This window comes from Aethalodelphis obliquidens, unplaced genomic scaffold, assembly GCF_003676395.1.
Source record: "Aethalodelphis obliquidens isolate GAN/ISIS:26980383/991018 unplaced genomic scaffold, ASM367639v1 scaffold3, whole genome shotgun sequence".
In the NCBI taxonomy this organism is placed as follows: Eukaryota; Metazoa; Chordata; class Mammalia; order Artiodactyla; family Delphinidae; genus Aethalodelphis; species Aethalodelphis obliquidens.
In genome coordinates this window covers 40948043-40966966 of record NW_020837947.1, presented here as the reverse complement: position 1 = coordinate 40966966, position 18924 = coordinate 40948043, and the positions used below count along the sequence as shown (strand labels likewise).

The window sequence follows — 18924 nt, the reverse complement described above, 5'->3', positions numbered from 1 at the left end:
AGTGTTTTTTTTTTTTTTTTAAATCTAAGCTCTCTCTCGGAAGATCATTTAGCTTTCATCATTTTTATGTTCCACTAAGTGGGGTATAAAACTAGGCTGATGTATTTGGGTTGGCAGATAAAGACTTAGAAAAGTGCTACTACCAGTCACGTGAAAATTTGGAGTTAAGATCAATTGTGATCCAAAGCAGGGTAACCAAAGGTTAATCACTGACATCTAAAACGATCATTTTGATGGCCATACCTTCTTTAGGTTTTATTTTAGGCTTGTCTGTCCTATTCTCTGAGAACAAGCGCTTTATGGACTCATTGATTTCCTTCTCTGAAGTCTATTCTTTGACTGAAAGCATTTGTTAAACTTCTTGGATCTTTCACGGATGGGCAAATGTGGCTTCTCACCAGCAGGTTCATCACGGAGATATGAAGACTCAAAAATATGTTCAACATTTTTGCTCTGCAGCTCAGGGAGGACTCATGGATCCTTGCAATCAAGGTTCTCAGTCTGCTAGTTTCTAGCAGCTGGTAGCCTTGAGGCTTGTTTTTTCAATGAAGACCTCTCAAGCTAAGCAGAGGTTCCAAATGGTGAGTCTAGCTATAGCTACTTTTGTGACATTTACCTATTTGCTCTCATATCTATTCCCTGAACTTCCTCAGCTTGGCTCTGCATCTCAGGGAACTACATTTCCCAGACTTCTTTGCTCTGTTTTCCTGGTAGTCTTGACCAATGGAAGCATTGGTAAAAGACTGTAAGGTAGGGGAAAGGAAGAAGCCAGTGTATTTCTCATATTCATTGTGCTTCTAGTGGTGTCTCTAGCAGTTGCTGTATCACCTTCATGATTCTAGCTCCTCTTGGACTATTCCTTCCCTCTGTGGTCTCAGTTTCTGCCGTGAGTCCTCCACTGCTGATCTAGCTCATGCTCTGATCACTTCTGCTCTCTGGTAACATCACCTCCACCTTGTGTCTCTCCCGCTTCTGCCCCAGAGAGTGGCATACTGCAGTTGCTAATTGCTGAATTTCCATCAGAATTCACCATCCACTGTTTGGCGTCTCAGCTCTTCTATCACCGATGTAACTAATTCTCTGTGTTAAATTTCTTCTTTCTGAGACGGAGTGGTTTCTATTTCCCTGGCTGATATACCACTTGTAATAATTACAACGCTAATGACCAAAAAAGAAACTGGAGGAATTCTCAATTTAGACAAATCTGTTCACAGTGTGATGCCTCCTCCTGAGAATCTAGGAATCTTGGTATCATAACCATTAGAATCACAGAAAAAAGGTTTCTCCTACTTCCTTTGAGACGTGGGGCATATCGATAGTTTAAATAAAGGTCTCAGGGCAGTTCCTAATATGTATTGGGGAGCTGCCAAGTAACCTCTGCCCAGTGGAGTAGTAATTGGCACTTGGTCTTGAATTTTCCTCTCAGGAGATAAACTACAATCTCGTTTCCAAATAGATTTTTTTTCTTGCTTCTAGCTTTTTATAGAAATATCATGGGCAAAAAAAATGTAATATAGCATATTTTTGCAGGGTCGGGGGGTATATGTATGTCTCATTTTTCCCTTTACACCTTTTACTCCAAAATAGAATAAAACATTTATTTTAGAGAGTATTCAAGACTCATTTTAAGCAGAATAGCCTGTACAGTTTTAATCAATAGATAAAGACCCTGGAGAAGCCTTTGCTCTTGCTCGGACATGCTGAATCTCCTATTTAAAGAATGAGCTGCGTACATGAGCCAAGAATGCTTTTTGGTTTGGCAGCCTTTATCTGATCTTTGGGAGAGGTTAAAAGCCCAGATACACAATGTGGAAATGTTGAAACTTCTCCCTAATGCAATCATCATTATATGAGGAGAGGGAAAGAAGAAAACCATCTATTGTATACCTTTTTTTAAACAGAAAAATAAATCCAAGATCTTGGGAAAATTCATATTTTTATTTACCTTTTAATCATGGTTTTGACATATTATATGGTTTTTATCTAGTGTTTAAAGAAATCCTGTATATCGATTTGTAATAATGACAGAAGTCACTTTCAGATTTTCAGGGACCGATTAATCTCTCTGAGAGCCCTTGTTTTTCTCCCTCTCTGTTATTTGCTCATTTATATTAGCACTTCCACTAGAAGTCAGAGACAAGAAGATAAGGTGGATGAGAGTGAAAATCCTCATCAGTCATTTTTGTCACCACTAGAATGGTTGAAGAAAGGGCAGCTTGGGAAAAGGAAGCTGAACTTATTAGGTAGAAAATTACAAGGTAATTATTAATGGATTTGCTTGAGTCCTAAAATCCTTGGTCCTATTACTAGAGAGGATTACAAAAAGGCTGCAGTAACTACAGAGGAGTCCTTTCTCCTTTACATCACTGACAGTGTCCCTCGTGTGTTTCATAGACCAGAAGAAGCCAGTCTCAGATGTGTGAGCAGCCTTTATCTATGATGGCTCAAATGAACAAAAAACCCCTCATCCCCCCAAAACAAAAGAACAAGCCTAACTCTAATGGCAAGAGAGTCTCTGGTGTGTCTGTTGACCTTACCAGTTGTGTGTAGTCCAGAAGCAGTTAAAATACAGGAATACAGCTTGGACTCCTGTGGGTTTTCCCTGAGACAACTGATACATTTTGAATATACTAAAAGATAAGAAAATTGTCCTATTTTTGGTGAGTTTGCTTTTGCAAGTACAGTGAATAAAATTTTCTAATGACAGCTTGTAATTAGGTATCTCACAGTTAAGGTAAACACTAGATTACCCACTAAAAATAGAATCTGCATTCAGTTTTGCAGATAGAAGTACCACTTTGAGTTAGTAGGGCCTAGCAGAGGCTGTATTCTGTTGCAGTCAAACTTAAGATGAAAATTCTGTTTATATTTTTTTGAAGAAAAGTTTGAGACTTTTTCTTCACTCTTAACACCTTGTTCACTCTTTACCAAATGCTCTCTGAGTGCCTCCCAGTGCAGGATGGGTGCAACCAGACTGAAAACAAATATATGCCAGATGCCATATTGTCTTATATTTATATTAATTAATAAGCCATGGCACCTTCCTTTTAAAATTTTATGTATTTTTGCATATTTGCCCTTTTTCTAGTCTTTAGCTCTGTGCGGACAAGAAGCAAGTGTAACTTGCTCTCTGCTGAATCCTTAGGACCTAGGATAGTGTCTGGTATACTCTGGGTGCTTAATAAACATTTGTGGAATGAATGAATGAGTAAACAAATAATGACACTGGAGTGTGATGCATGTGAATAGGAGTTTGCATAAAGTCCTTTGGAGAGTCAGAAGAAGCAAGAACAAATTGGGGGAAGAGAGAGGCAGACAGGTCACAAACATGTAAACTGAGACTTGAAGGAAGAGTAGACATTTTTCAAGAAGAGTAGAAGACAGACAGGGAGGGCTATTTCAGGTAGAGTCCAGAAAAGTGAAAGTCAGCAAGGGTGTGGCTGCGGGAGGGAGGGGAACTGTGTGACTTTGTCAGGCAGACTCTGGGGCAGAACTGCAAGCCCCTCTTCAGGAGTGAACAGTCTTCTGTCACTGGGGGCGGGAGCGGGGGCGGGGTAGGGGGTGGGAAGTACCAGAAGAAAAGGCAAGTGTCACTCTCACCTAATGCGTGTCTCCACTGCTGTGGAAACAAAGGGTTTGTTTGTTTGTTTTGGAGGATGGGGACAGGTGAGGGGACACTCAATCAAAACCACTTTATGCATTCTTCTTTGGATATGATTATTTTAAGTCACTGTAAGTGCTTTTCAAACATGTAAGCTGATTTTGGAAGCAATACTGGCTCCCTCAGAAGTTATTTCATCAATCTTTCCTAGTTCATAACATTGAATTTGTTGGTTTCCAAAGCTACTCTGGGATGAAAACAAAACTATACTTCAATTTTAAAAGCAGTTCTTAACTTGCAGTCATGGTTTTATTTTCATGGGATTATTTGAATATACCAGTGACACAATTGATAATAATGCTCTTACCAGAGCAGCAATCAGGTGGGTTGAACTCTATTTCTTTTCTTCTACAAATGTTAAAAGAAAACCTCTTGTTCTTCAATAAAAAAATATGTGGAAAAGTCTTCAATTACTGCACCATACTAGTGTGAAGAAAGAACTGGATATTTCTGTTCTCATGTTAGAAAATAAGAGCTAAACTCTGACCTTGGAAGATGAGCAATAATATGTGTTTGAAGCAGTCTGATTGAAGGACAGTATCCAAAAAAGCCTAGGGTATTTGGAAATGGCAAGCAAGATAACAGCAAATGTGTTCTCATAACAAAACAAGCTGGAGGCTTCCCAAGGTAGAGAGATGATTCTTTCTAGCTCTTTCTTACAGAGCTAGAAATAGGAGCTGGGATTCAGGGATTGAAGGCATAATCCTGCCAGGTACAGAGCTAAGAACATGTACATATATTAGCTATTTTAGTCCTCACGATGTAGGTGTTATTATTCCCACTTTACAGAAGAGAAAATGAAGGTTTTGATGTCTTGTAATCTGGGCGTGGTGGCCTCTAGTCCATGGATGGAACATTGCTGGCTTGTGTACTGCTGTTTCCTGCTCCAGCATCCACAACAGACAACACTGAAGGGATAGCCTAGCTGCTCCACCTGGGCTGACCACTCCTCTCATTTTACAGATGAGGAAACTGAGACGTAAAGACTTCAAGGGCTTGTTCCAAATCACGCAGGAAGTTAATAATAGAGCCACGTTTGGAACTCAGTTGTCTTCTCAGTGAAGTCTGCTTCCCATTGGCCCAACGGTACCTACTTTCTACCCCTTCTCTACTGCATCATATAGAGAAAAAAGACTAGAGGGATTTTATTTTAATGGTGGCATTTAAAACATATAAAATTTTGCAGCTCCTCGCTAAGATTACATTAAGTCACAAAGTTATAAATCTGGAAATAGCAGATAGCAGTGTGACTAGCAGTGAAATTTACTTAGGATTTATTTAACTAGTTAGGTTAAAGTATTGTATTGACTAGCAGGGTGGTGATGAGGTTTTGCACAAAAAAGGAAGAGACTTAGTCTGCTTCTCCTTCTGTCACTTACCAGAATAGAGGCCTTGGGTCCCAAGAAGCCAAAGCTGCCATGTCCATGAAATGGGACCAATAGCACTGTGCTTGCCTTAAGAAGTTGCTATGGTGACCTCCCGTCCTGGTGCTAAGCAGTGATTCAAAGCTATGTGTTTCTACTTTCCACCAACAACTATAAAAATTGAAAGTCAGGAACAAAGTTCTTAAAGATTCTGTGAATGAGAATCATCACTTATTTCTCCTGAAAGAGTTAAAAAACAGAACAAAATAAGACAAACAAAACAAAGAGCTCTCAGGTGTTAGTCATTTTCTGGAAAATGCTATTTGAAAATCAGTACATTTTATGGCCCTCTTTGCAGAATTATGAATTAATATGTGTTCATAGCCTAAGGCCAAAATATCCCAGGATGCGGAAAAGTTGCTATGCATCTATGACTGTTCTCTAAGCTTTCATGGTAATTTGCATTCGCTGGGGAATCAAATGGATCTGTAACACAAAATTACATTAATTTATTAGTAAGTAACGGCATGTCTTAAGGAGATTCAAAGCGATCATGAGTCAAAAAATCTTTGGCGATTAGCATCGCAATGAATGTAAAAACGCGGCAGGGGTGGGGGGGCGTAGGTGGGTGTGGGTGGAAATGAAGGTCCTTTTCAGAGGTCATTTGCAAGAACATCTTATATATTTACATGGCACGTGGCCAAACTAGGAATTCTGTGTAGTCTGTGCAAGTGACAGTCATGTTAAAATTCAACAAGAAGAAACAATTTAAGAACCGACTTTAAAAGCAGCTTTTGGGAGAAGAAAGCAAATGAAACAAAGGAGTGATTGAAGTTAATACTTTTAAGATTACCTCAATAAGAAAAGAGTTGTTTAAAAATCCAATGTAAATCTGTTTCTTAAAGATTTAGGTGTACGGCTTAGTGTTCAGAAATGCTTTTGTGAAAGGATGAATCTACGTTTTCCAAAATGATCCAAATTATGTTTCAAGTTGTTGTGCTTAAACCTTGAAGTAGAAATAAAAATTCAGAAAAAGGTACATATGCTTGTCATGACTTGCTAATTAATTCACGATTTCTTCTGCTATCTCAGGACTTCCACCTACCTATAACTTAAAACTGTGGCTCTCGACTTTAGTATGCTTAGGAATAACAGAAAGAGCTCATTAAACACGGATATTCCAGGCCACCCCCCAATTTTGATTTGCTCAATTTAGGGTAATGCTCTGGAATCTGCATTTTAACAAGACCTACAAGAGGTTCTGATACAGGTGAACTGTAGCCCACACCTTGAGAAATACAGCCTTAGACCAATTTCCAAGGGTGAACTCTGAGTTGACACCTTTATGTTGGAGTGGCTGGTTGGATATAACATATGCTCTCCTATATTGTTCCTTCTTATGAGCATAAATCTTACCAAATCCCTGTGTCTGGTAGCACAGAGCCAGGACAGAAAAGAGTTCCTGACCTTGGGAAAATTTCCCAGTTTCCTCATATTTAAAATAAGAGAGTTGGACTAAATGCTGTCTAGACTCCTATGTAGTTCTAATAGTTTATATGCATATCTCCTGGCAAATATTTTGTAAAGATTATGACTCATGTGTTGGCCAATGTAGACGGAATGAGCCAGGAAAAAACAAAGATCAGTCTTTGGGTCATTAAATCAGTTAAAAAGATGAAATAAGATTTCCCCTCAGCCCCAACCTAAGGAGCTAGAAGGTCAATTAGATAATGAACTCTGTGCTTAAATTAAAAAAGATCTATGTTGTTTTCCTAAAACTTTATGCAACTGTCTACATATAATTATCAGAAATTAGATGTATTGATTGCTAAGTTGCCATCACGGTGTGGATGGTTGACAATTAGTATGAATAAAAATCATGCTTAGAATCTTTTTAAATAATCCTGTCACCAACAGAGTAAACACAACCAACGACGTCATTTGTGTTACAAATAATTGAATTCAGAAGGTTCCCATTTGACTAACTCTACGTTAAGTGAAAAACCAATTTCTTTGCTTCATGCTATTGAAATAGTTTTTTTTATATGATATAGGGACTGTGAGATTAAGTTACAGAAAACAATAGTAGGCTATTCAAACAGAAACACTGGAAAAAACTCAGTATTAAAGAAATCACGACTTAACTTTTTTGGTGTGCATTTTACACAAGGTCATACATGGTACCTTAATGATATAAATGGAGTAAAAAAAAATCTGTTGGTTGAGGGTTGATTCCAGTCATAAATACTAATTTACTCTATATTTCCCTAAAACTACTATAGGTAGCAATAAAAAAATTACCCATTCTTATGATTATTTATTTAAAACAACAGCATGTTATGTAATACTGGTACTTAATATTTTTAAAAAATGTACTGCTTTTAAGACATTTGCAAATAGCTGTAGCAAAGCCTATGAATATAAGGTAGAATCTGTTTTGTTTTGTTTTCTTTCAGCAGTGGTGGTGGTGGGGGAGTTTGATCTCCTCAATTGGACTGTAAACTTAAGAATAAGGACCATACTCTTTATGTTATTTCTAACGCCAACTCCCTGCCTCTACCCTACCTGCCCTGGTGTTCACCATATGTTAGATTCTTAATAAAACTGTTTGATTAAATAAGATGGTTATGCAACATTATTTGCAATTTAAAGTTTTTAATGGGAAATATTTCCTCATCACAATTCTCCAGGTGTGGTACGGAATCACTGTTAGGATCTAATATTTCCATTTGCAACTGTACACAGTCATCCCAACATATTCAGAAGCTTCCTTAAAAGGAGAGAAAACCCAAAAAACAAATGACGAGATATATTAAAAGGCTTTATTTACAATAGAGAAATTTTACAAATATAGTTTTTAAAAATTATGTGTCGATCTATCATTTCCCATAACATTAGAGATTTATATAAAGTTGGAAATGACAGAATGGATTTAAGTACAAATCAAAAACAATCAATGGAAAGAACTGGTAGTACATATGAAGGCATCATGACAAACATCACTGAGTTCTGTAAACTGCCACACAACTTATATGTGTAATATTAATTGCACGACGTATCCCAAACAAATGCAGAAACACAAAATTAAGTGCTATTTTAATTATTCACCTTTTGGGATGTGAAAACATATGTAAACTTAATTGCACAGTTTTTGCTGAAAATGAATGAAAGACAGCAGTTACCTAAGGACTTCAGTTGTTTAAAATAATTAGTGCAAAATATAACTTTAATTAAATTACATCACCATAATATTAATCTCTTATCTTGTTTACATTTTTGGTGTTCTGGGTTTTGTTAAAATATCCAAGTTCTAGAATTGAAATACCTTTGTTCTTGCCACTGGCCGAGCAACACGCAGTACATTCTTCTTGCCTATTTATTCCAGAATACAAAAGGTACGTCATAGTGCAGTGCGTACGTACAACTTGATTTTAATATCCTATCTGCTGCAGAAATACCTATCAGCTTGTGCTCTTTCAAATCAGATTGAAAAGCAAAGAAAATAAATTAATTTAAATTGCTAGTCCAAGGACATTCATGTGAAAATTATAATCTAAATACATATGGCCCAATTTTAACAAGAATCTTCTATATTTTGCCTTTAAGTCCTGGGAATAGCAATCACGACGTACTAAGGGATCTTTTTTTCACTTACTAATTTTATTGATTTATTGTTTGAATGAATAATATTGAAAAAAAGGGCAGGTCACACAAGGTGGACTAAGTCTATTGAGATCTAAGAAAATAACTGTCTTAAAAAATATTAGGTTGAATCACATGAAATTGCTGATACTGAACAATCTTTAAACTAGAAATGCCTCAATTTCACGTGCTTCAGCCTAATCCATGGGGTTGCACTGATCTATTTGACCACTGTAGTTGAAAATGCAGGTGGTCAAAATCTTTGTACCTCAGTATATGCATCATCATATTAGCCCTTTCATGGGAATATATATAAAATATGAACAAATATGGTAAGAAAACACAAGGTGTCACCAGATCTATTTTTGGGAAAACCATTCATATCTCAAAAAAGGCTTTGAAGAGTCATGTAATCATAATTATTTTGAGCTGCTATAGGATTGTAGGGGATTGGGAGTGTCCATTCCTATATATTACTTCTAAGTGGAAATCGCTATGTTGAATTTAACCAGACAAAATACACTACATCCTAATTTGACCTAAAAGTTTATTAGATTTTTCTCAATTGACCATGAATAGATACACTGGCAAAAATTCTTTCAGAGTTAAATCCTGCTTTCATAAACTGAGATGAAATAATTTACTACATTTGAGAAAGGGCTCTTTTCAAATCTGAAAAACCTGAACGAAATGTAATGGTTTCTTTTTTTCGAGAAAAAAGAATTAAAGATGAAATGCAAACAAAAAACCATATGAAATACTCACCCTCTCTTCAGAGAGAGCCCCAATTTCTTCATATATTCAGATAAAAGCAAAAGCTAACACACTAAAAGTTATACAATTTCCCTTTAAAAAGTATAATTCGGTTAACAGCAGAGCTCTGAAAAACTGGAAAGCTCACTTCTCTGTGTGGTAGAGAATGGAAGAAATTAACCAGTACATGATTCAGAGATGACACAGGGCATTTAAAGTAAACCCTGAGAACTAATTCCCAAATTAGGAAACACTAATATAAGTGACCAACAAAAATATACCATGGATCCAATGAAATGAGGTCAAGAGGAGATGACCCTTCTGGGATGACATTCTAATTTGAATTAAAATGTGAGTAAAGTATTTTAGAAGACATTCTATCAAATAATGATAGACCTGCATAAGGAGGCTTGTCACAGTTATAAGATCTGTCTCTGGTGGATAGACAAACCAGATTAACACGAAATTGAAAAGGAAAAAGCTTTTTTATTATTTAATTTATTATTATGGCTTTTTGCAACATGGCAAAACATTACAGCTTAAAGCAGACACCATCTCCTCATAGAGGAGGAAAAAGTTTTGCAGTCAAATCAAAATTGTAATTAAGAGGTCATTGGTATACCATTCTATTTAGTTTAATGAAAATGATACTACACCTTCATGAACTCCAGAGATAAAAGATTACTTAAAACAAACAAACAAACAAAAAACCATGTGATTCACTGAATGAATAATAAAGGCTACAATAAGGAATTTAGGTCCATCTATGCCTATGATAATAAACATAAAAGACTGCAAAACAATTTTAAAACTTAGAATAATCACAGACCTATTAATAAAAATTCATCATATGCCTGATCACCAGAAAAGGAATTATTAAGGTATGCAGTGAAGGGAATGGAGGAGAGTAAAATATAAAATGTCTTTTTATTTCTCATTGACTTCAACTTTCTTTATATTCCTAGAGAGTACAGGGAGAAGATGTGCCTCGGTATTGAAGATCCAGTGTTCCAGTGGAAGTAGATCGTCATCAGAAAATATTAAGTACAAATATCTGGAGAGAGAAACATGGGTATGTGAGGCCTGAGAGACCCTGTCAGCCAGTGAAACCACAAAGAGACAGAAAAAAAACACATCAATGTCTCCATTCATCTTATGGGAGAATCATGGACAACCGTCAAGTATAGCAAAACCTTAAGGGGTATACTCAATGCCGAAGAAAGAAGCTGCTCTGTGCTTTGGTCCCCATGTACGAGAACCATACAAAGCAGTCCCAAGTTGTCGAACTTACATGATGATGAAAACACACCTGCAATCACTGCCGTGCACGTAGAATGGCATTCGGAAGCAGTCATGCTTGATGTTATTTGAATGTGTTCATGATAAACACAACTAGAAAGAAGATCTCTTCAGGTATCTTAGTCACATACAACCAGAATAATTTTTACTTACTTTAGTGTTTCTGCCAGGAAGAAACTCTGCTGCACATCATCATAGCTCTCCTTGTGGAAGTAAACATCCCTGAGGCCTGAATAACCTCCTTTCACTCTGCAGTGTTTCTCCAAGGCCTAAATCACAATGAGGAGGGAAAAAAAATGGTCACATTCCAGTAAACTGACTGTCACAAATTTTTACCATTAGATTGTCACATTTAACTAAAATAAGGATTCAAATGGAATGATAGATTGCAATAGTTTCAGGTGAAAATTTAAAAAACCATAACATGTAAATGCAAATAAAGTATGAAAAGTTAAAGGACATATGGACGGTATATTTCATCTAATTGGAAACACTTCTACATTTAGTTCTGGAATTTCAGTGATTTTTACCATTTCTTTTTACGGTCTAGAGCAGGATGCATCAACTACAGACCACAAGCTATATCCAGCCTGCTTTTTGTTTTTGTAAGTAAGGTATTATTGAACCACAGCCACACTCACTTGTTTACATATTGTGTGTGGCTGTTTTTTCACTACAATGGCAGAGTTGAGTAGATGCATAGGGCCCCCAAGCCCAATTCTCTCTGGCCCTTTCAGAAAAAGTTTGCTGACCCCTGGTCTAGAGAGATTGTTCATGTCAACTGGGATTCTAAACCGCTGGTTGAGAAAGTGCACTGGAACCAAAACAGCTGCTACTATCATCAGAATATCTTATTTTTAAAAAATTGACTGGAGTACTGAGTGATATTGGTGACTGACAGATATAAAAGAGAAAATGGAAAGCAGTGAAAAAAACATGGCTGGTATCCATTTCTGAAATACATCTTTCTTTTCTTTAGTCTGAGATGGAAGAAAGATGGGATGAAACCACTGGTAACTACGAGGAGAGAAATGAGCCTACATTTCTACAGCTGCCTGACTACAATGAGTACTACAGTCAGAGATGGGAAGAGACATGGGTTGGGCAGTGTGGGAACGAAAATTTAGGTAACACCTAAAATAACTCGCCTTCCATTCTGTCAGCTGCTGCTAACCTGACTCCTCTTTGTATTTGGAAATTACATTGGTTTGCTTTGCTGGTTACCAGGCATAGTCATCTCCAGGAAAGTTATTTTCTATTCACCACATCCTATTAATTCTAATAACTAAAAGGTCAAATAAAGATTTCCACTGTATACAAACTGTCACTGGAAACCTGGTTCTAATTCATAGAATGTGGACAAAAATAATAAAGTAAGTGTAAGCCTAAGCCCCTTAAAATTTTTAATGAGATAAAGAAAACACAGGAAACATGAAAAAAATGTTACTCTTAGGTTCTCACGTCATTATTCATTTATTTTTCAGTTTTCTTTTACAGATCACAACCCTGTTCCACTTTTTTTATGTGCATAATTACATCATATTTTCCTCCCATTTAGCTCAACTACCAAGATATGGCATAGGTCCTGCCATGTTAGTTGAGAAAAATCTTCACTGGCTAGAAAAGGGTTTTGGAGGAAAGCACGGCTCTAAGCATGTGGAGCCCAGAAAACGTGGGACGGATGAGGCAAAGGCAGGGAGCAGGAATGTGGTGCTGAGAGCTCAGCTTCCATCTGCAGACACTGATAATGAGGATATTGATTCTGCACCCTGGGGCTGGAGGGCAGAAGGGAGAGAGTATGGGGCCCAGAGAAGAAGCATTTAATTACCAGGCGAAAGAAAATCTAACTGGCAGGCTATGTGAATAAAAAACACCCATCTCCTGGTTTGGTACTGTTTAAAAGCCCCGGGGAATGTAAGAACAATTAACTTAAAAAAAATCTTCGATTATATTCTTAGTTTCAGACAAAGAGCTAAGTGGGGGAAAAGCCTGAAGAAAGGAACTTCCAGGTCTTATTATATTTTTCCTTCCTTCTTTTTTGATAACAGTTCTTTTTGATAAAAAGTCATATACCAGATACATGGAGTAGGCCAAAAATTATTTATAAAAAAGGAAAAAACCCCCAAGATTTAGAAGAAATGGGTAAATTTGTTATTACTGAACATAATGAAATCCTATTTCTAGACATCTCCTTAAAAAAAAGATTTTATCCACAGATGTTTTTCTTGGTTTGTCCCTTGAAGTTTTTTGGTAATAAAGAAATAAGCTAAAGAGAGGGCCAGGCATGATAACAGCTAACCCTCCCTCCTGTAGAAATTTCTATAAGCTCCTTCTTTTATTATAGAAAAAAGAGTTGTTTTGGGGGTAGGCACTGCCCAAACGTTTTTCATCTTTTCAGATCACCTCCACTCATTCTTTTTCTCCCCCAATCCTGATGTGGTGAACCAGAGTAGTCAAGAAGACAATCTAACGTTTTAGAGGTGGGGGCCGAATCCCAGCTCCAGACTCCCTAGCTGCGGCCTCAGTTTCCTGGACCCAGGCAGCATGCCTTTTCTCAACATGAGGTTGTCCTGAGAAAAAAACTCAAGACTAGTCCAGAAGATGGCAGAGGAGTAAGATGTGGAGATCACCTTCCTCCCCACAAACACATCAAAGATATATCCACACATGGAACAACTCCTACAGAACACCCACTGAACGCTGGCAGAAGACCTCAGACCTCCCAAAAGGCAAGAAACTCCCCACATACCTGGGTAGGGCAAAAGAAAAAAGAAAAAACAGAGACAAAAGAATAGGGATGGGACCTGCACCTCTGCGAGGGAGCTGTGAAGGAGGAAAGGTTTCCACACACTAGGAAGACCCTTCGCAGGCGGAGACAGGGGTTGGCTGGGTGGAAGCTTTGGAGCCACGGAGGAGAGCACAGCAATAAGGGTGCAGAGGGCAAAGCGGAGAGATTCCTGCACAGAGGGTCAGCGCCGACCAGCACTCACCAGCCCGAGAGGCTTGTCTGCTCACCTGCCAGGGTGGCGGGGGCTGGGAGCTGAGGCTCAGACTTCGGAGGTCAGATCCCAGGGAGAGGACTGGGGTTGGCTGCGTGAACGCAGCCTGAAGGGGGCTAGTGCGCCAGAGCTAGCCAGGAGGGAGTCCGGGAAAAAGTCTGGATCTGCCTAAGAGGCAAGAGACCATTGTTTTGGGGTGCGTGACGAGAGGGGATTCCTTCCCTATCTGTCCACAGAAGGCAGCAGAGCACTGCCTAAACAAGCTCCAGAGACGGGCATGAGCTGCAGCTATCAACTCGGACACCAGAGATGGGCTTAAACGCTAATGCGGCTGCTGAGGCCGCCAAGCTGTGTGTGAGCACAGGTCACTAGCCACACCTCCCTTCCCAGGAGCCTGTGCAGCCCGCCCCTGACAGGGTCCTGTGATCCAGGGACAACTTCCCCGGGAGAACACACTGTGCGCCTCAGGCTGTTGCAACGTCATGTCGGCCTCTGACACTGCAGGCTCGCCCCGCATTCCGTACTCCTCCTTCCCCCGGGTCTGAGTGAGCCAGAGCCCCGAATCAGCTGCTGCTTTAACCCCGTCCTGTCTGAGCGAAGAACAGATGCCCTCCGGCGACCTACACGCACAGGTGGGGCCAAATCCAAAGCTGAGCCCCGGGAGCTGTGCGAACAAAGAAGAGAAAGGGAAATCTCTCTAGCAGCCTCAGGAGCAGTGGATTAAAGCTCCACAATCAACTTGATGTACCCTGCATCTGTGGAATACATGAATAGACAACGAATGAACCCAAAATTGAGGCGGTGGACTTTGGGAGCAACTGTAGACTTGGGGTTTGCTGTGTGCGACTGACTTGTTTCTGATTTTTATGTTTATCTTAGTATAGTTTTTAGTGCTTCTTATCATTGGTGGATTTATTGGTTTGGTTGCTCTTTTTTTTTTTTTACTTAATTTTTTTATTTTAATAATTAAAAAAAATATTTTAATTATTTAATTTAATTTAATTTATTATTATTATTTTCTTTCTTTTTTTCCCTCCCTTTTCTTCTGAGCCATGTAGCTAACAGGGTCTTGGTGCTCTGGCTGGGGATCAGGCCTGAGCCTCTGAGGTGGGAGAGACAAGTTCAGGACACTGGACCACCAGAGATCTCCAGGCCCCACATAATATCAATCAGCGAGAGCTCTTCCAGGGATCTCCGTCTCAATGTTACGACCCAGTTCTACCCAACGGCCAGCAAGCTCTAGTGCTGGACGCCCCATGCCAAACAACTAGCAAGAGAGGAACACAAACCCACCCATTAGCAGAGAGGCTGCCTAAAATCATAATAAGGTCACAGACACCCCAAAACACACCACTGGATGCAGCCCTGCTACCAGAAAGACAATATCCAGCCCCACCCACCGAACACAGGTGCCAGTCCCCTCTACCAGGAAGCCTACACAACCCACTGAAGCAACCTTACCCACTGGGGGCAGACACCAAAAACAGCAGGAACTACAAAAATTCAGTCTGTGAAAAGGAGACCCCAAACACAGCAAGTTAAGCAAAACAGGAAGAAAGGGAAATATGCAGCAGAGGAAGGAGCAAGGTAAAAACCCATCACACCAAACAAATGAAGAGGAAATAGGCAGTCTACCTGAAAAAGAATTCAGAGTAATGATAGTAAAGATGATTCAAAATCTTGGAAACAGAATGGAGAAAATACAAGAAACGTTTAACAAGGACCTAGAAGAAATAAAGAGCAAACAAACAATGATGAACAACACAATAAATGAAATTAAAAATTCTCTAGAATGAATTAATAGCACAATAACTGAGGCTGAAGAACGGATAAGTGACCTGGAAGACAAAATTGTGGAAATAACTATTTCAGAGCAGAATAAAGACAAAAGAATTGAGGACAGTCTCAGAGATCTCTGGGACAACATTAAACACACCAACATTCGAATTATAGGGGTCCCAGAAGAAGAAGAGAAAAAGAAAGGGAGTGAGAAAATATTTGAAGAGATTATAGTTGAAAACTTCCCTAATATAGGAAAGGAAATAGTCAATTAAGTCTAGGAATCACAGAGAGTCCCATACAGGATAAACACGCCAAGACACATATTAATCAAACTATCAAAAATTAAGTACAAAGAAAAAATATTAAAAGCAGCAAGGGAAAAGCAACAAATAACATACAAGGGAATCTCCATAACATTAACAGCTGATCTTTAAGCAGAAACTCTGCAAGCAGGAAGGGTGTGGCAGGACATATTTAAAATGATGAAAGGGAAAAACCTACAACCAAGAGTACTCTACCCCACAAGGATCTCATTCAGATTCCACGGAGAAATTAAAACCTTTACAGACAAGCAAAAGATAAGAGAATTCAGCAGCACCAAACCAGCTTTACAAGAAATGCTAAAGGAACTTTTCTAGGCAGGAAACACAAGAGAAGGAAAAGACCTACAAAAACAAACCTCAAACAATTAAGAAAATGATACTAGGAACATACATATTGATAACTAGCTTAAATGTAAATGGATTAAATGCTCCAACCAAAAGACACAGACTGGCTGAATGGATACAAAAACAAGACCTGTATATATGCTGTCTACAAAAGACCCACTTCAGACCTAGGGACACATACAGACTGAAAGTGAGGGGATGGAAAAAGATATTCCATGCAAATGGAAATCAAAAGAAAGCTGGAGAAGCAATTCTCATATCAGACAAAATCGACTTTAAATTAAAGACTATTACAAGGACAAAGAAGGACCCCACATAATGATGAAGGGATCAATCCAAGAAGAAGATATAACAATTGTAAATATTTATGCACAGAACATAGGAGCACCTCAATACATGAGGCAAATAATAACAGCCATAAAAGGGGAAATCAATAGTAACACAATCATAGTGGGGGACTTTGACACCCCACTTTCACCAATGCACAGGTCATCCAAAATGAAAATAAATAAGGAAACACAAGCATTAAATGACACATTAAACAAGATGGACTTCATTGATATTTATAGGACATTCCATCCAAAAACAACAGAATACACTTTCTTCTCAAGTGTTCATGGAACATTCTCCAGGACAGATCATATCTTGGGTCACAAATCAAGCCTTGGTAAATTTAAGAAAATTGAAATCATATCAAGTATCTTTTATGACCACAATGCTATGAGACTAGATGTCAATTACAAGAAAAAAACTGTAAAAAATACAAACACATGGAGGCTAAACAATATGATACTAAATAACCAAAAGATCACTGAAGAAATCGAAGAGGAAATCAAAAAATACTCAGAAACAAATGACAACAAAAACACAATGACCCAAAACCTACGGGATGCAGCAAAAGCAGTTCTAAGAGGGAAGTTTATAGCAATACAATCCTACCTCAAGAAACAAGAAAAGTCTCAAATAAACAATCTAAATTTACACCTAAAGAAATTAGAGAAAGAAGAACAAAAAAAACCCAAGTTAGCAGAAGGAAAGAAATCATGAAGATCAGATCAGAAATAAATGAAAAAGAAGTGAAGGAAACAATAGCAAAGATCAATAAAACTAAAAGCTGGTTCTTTGAGAAGATAAACACAATTGATATACCATTAGTCAGACTCATCAAGAGAAAAAGGGAGAAGACTCAATTCAATAGAATTAGAAATGAAAAAGAAGTAACAACTGACACTGCAGAAATAAAAAGGATCATGAGAGATTACTACAAGCAACTCTATGCCAATAAAATGGACATCCTGGAGGAAATGGACAAATTTTAGAAAAGCACAACCTTCTGAGACTGAACCAGGAAGAAATAGAAAATATAAACAGACCAATCACAAGTAATGAAATTGAAACTGTGATTAAAAATCTTCCAACAAATAAAAGCCTAGGATTAGATGGCTTCACAGGTGAATTCTATCAAACATTTAGTGAAGAGCTAACACCTATCCTTCTCAAACTCTTCCAAAATACAGCAGCGGGAGGAACACCCCAAACTCATTCTATGAGGCCACCATCACCCTGATACCAAAACCAGACAAAGATGTCACAAAAAAAGAAAACTATAGGCCAATATCACTGATGAACATAGATGCAAAAATCCTCAACAGAATACTAGCAAACAGAATCCAACAGCACATTAAAAGGATTATACACCATGCTCAATTGGGTTTTAACCCAGGAATGCAAGGATTCTTCAATAAACACAAATCAATCAATGTGATACACCATATTAACAAACTGAAGGAGAAAAACCATACGATCATCTCAAGAGATGCAGAAAAAGCTTTCAACAAAATTCAACACCCATTTATGATAAAAACCCTGCAGAAAGTAGGCATAGAGGGAACTTACCTCAACATAATGAAGGCCTTTTATGACAAACCCACAGCAAACAACATTCTCAATGGTGAAAATTGAAACAATTTCCACTAAGATCAGGAATAAGACAACGTTTTCCACTCTCACTGCTGTTATTCAACATAGTGGTGGAAGTTTTAGCCACAGCAATCAGAGAAGTAAAAGGAATCCAAATCGGAAAAGAAGAAGTAAAACTGTCACTGTTTGCATATGACATGATACTATACATAGAGAATCCTAAAGATGCTACTAGAAAACTACTAGAGCTAATCAACGAATTTGGTAAAGTAGCAGGATACAAAATTAATGCATGGAAATCTCTTGCCTTCCTATACACTAATGATGAAAAATCTGAAAGGGAAATTAAGGAAATACTCCCATTTACCACTGCAACAAAAAGAACAAAATACCTAGGAATAAACCTACCTAATGAGACAAAAGACCTGTATGCAGAAAACAATAAGACACAGATGAAAGAAATTAAAGATGATACAAAGGGATGGAGAGATGTATATACCATGTTCTCAGACTGGAAGAATCAATATTGTGAAAAAGACTCTACTACCCAAAGCAATCTACAGATTCAAGGCAATCCCTATCAGACTACCAATGGCATTTTTCACAGAACTAGAACAAAAAATTGCAAAATTTCTATGGAAACACAAAAGACCCTGAATAGCCAAAGCAATCTTGGGGAAGAATAATGGAGCTGGAGGAATCAGGCTCCCTGACTTCAGACTATACTACAAAGCTACAGTAATCAAGACAGTATGGTACTGGCACAAAAACAGAAAGATAGATCAATGGAACAGGATAGAAAGCCCAGAGATAAACCCATGCACATATGGTCACCT

At 38.2% G+C, this 18924-nt stretch overlaps 1 protein-coding gene across 3 annotated transcripts in view; it reads right to left on the bottom strand.

Moving 5' to 3' along the window:
- Nucleotides 1-7833: 7833 nt before the first annotated feature.
- Nucleotides 7834-18924, bottom strand: part of MAN1A1 (mannosidase alpha class 1A member 1) — a 178528-nt gene continuing 167437 nt past the window's right edge. For 2 of the 3 annotated variants that reach the window (XM_027087599.1, XM_027087606.1), the window contains 2 exons: nt 10873-10988; nt 9284-10474 (listed from right to left, as the gene is read on the bottom strand). In XM_027087599.1, coding sequence (XP_026943400.1) covers nt 10348-10474; nt 10873-10988 — 243 coding nt within the window. In that variant the 3' untranslated portion in view covers nt 9284-10347. Of the gene's footprint in view, nt 8398-9283; nt 10475-10872; nt 10989-18924 lie in introns of those variants that run through there. The other variant, XM_027087611.1, reaches the window with a different exon arrangement.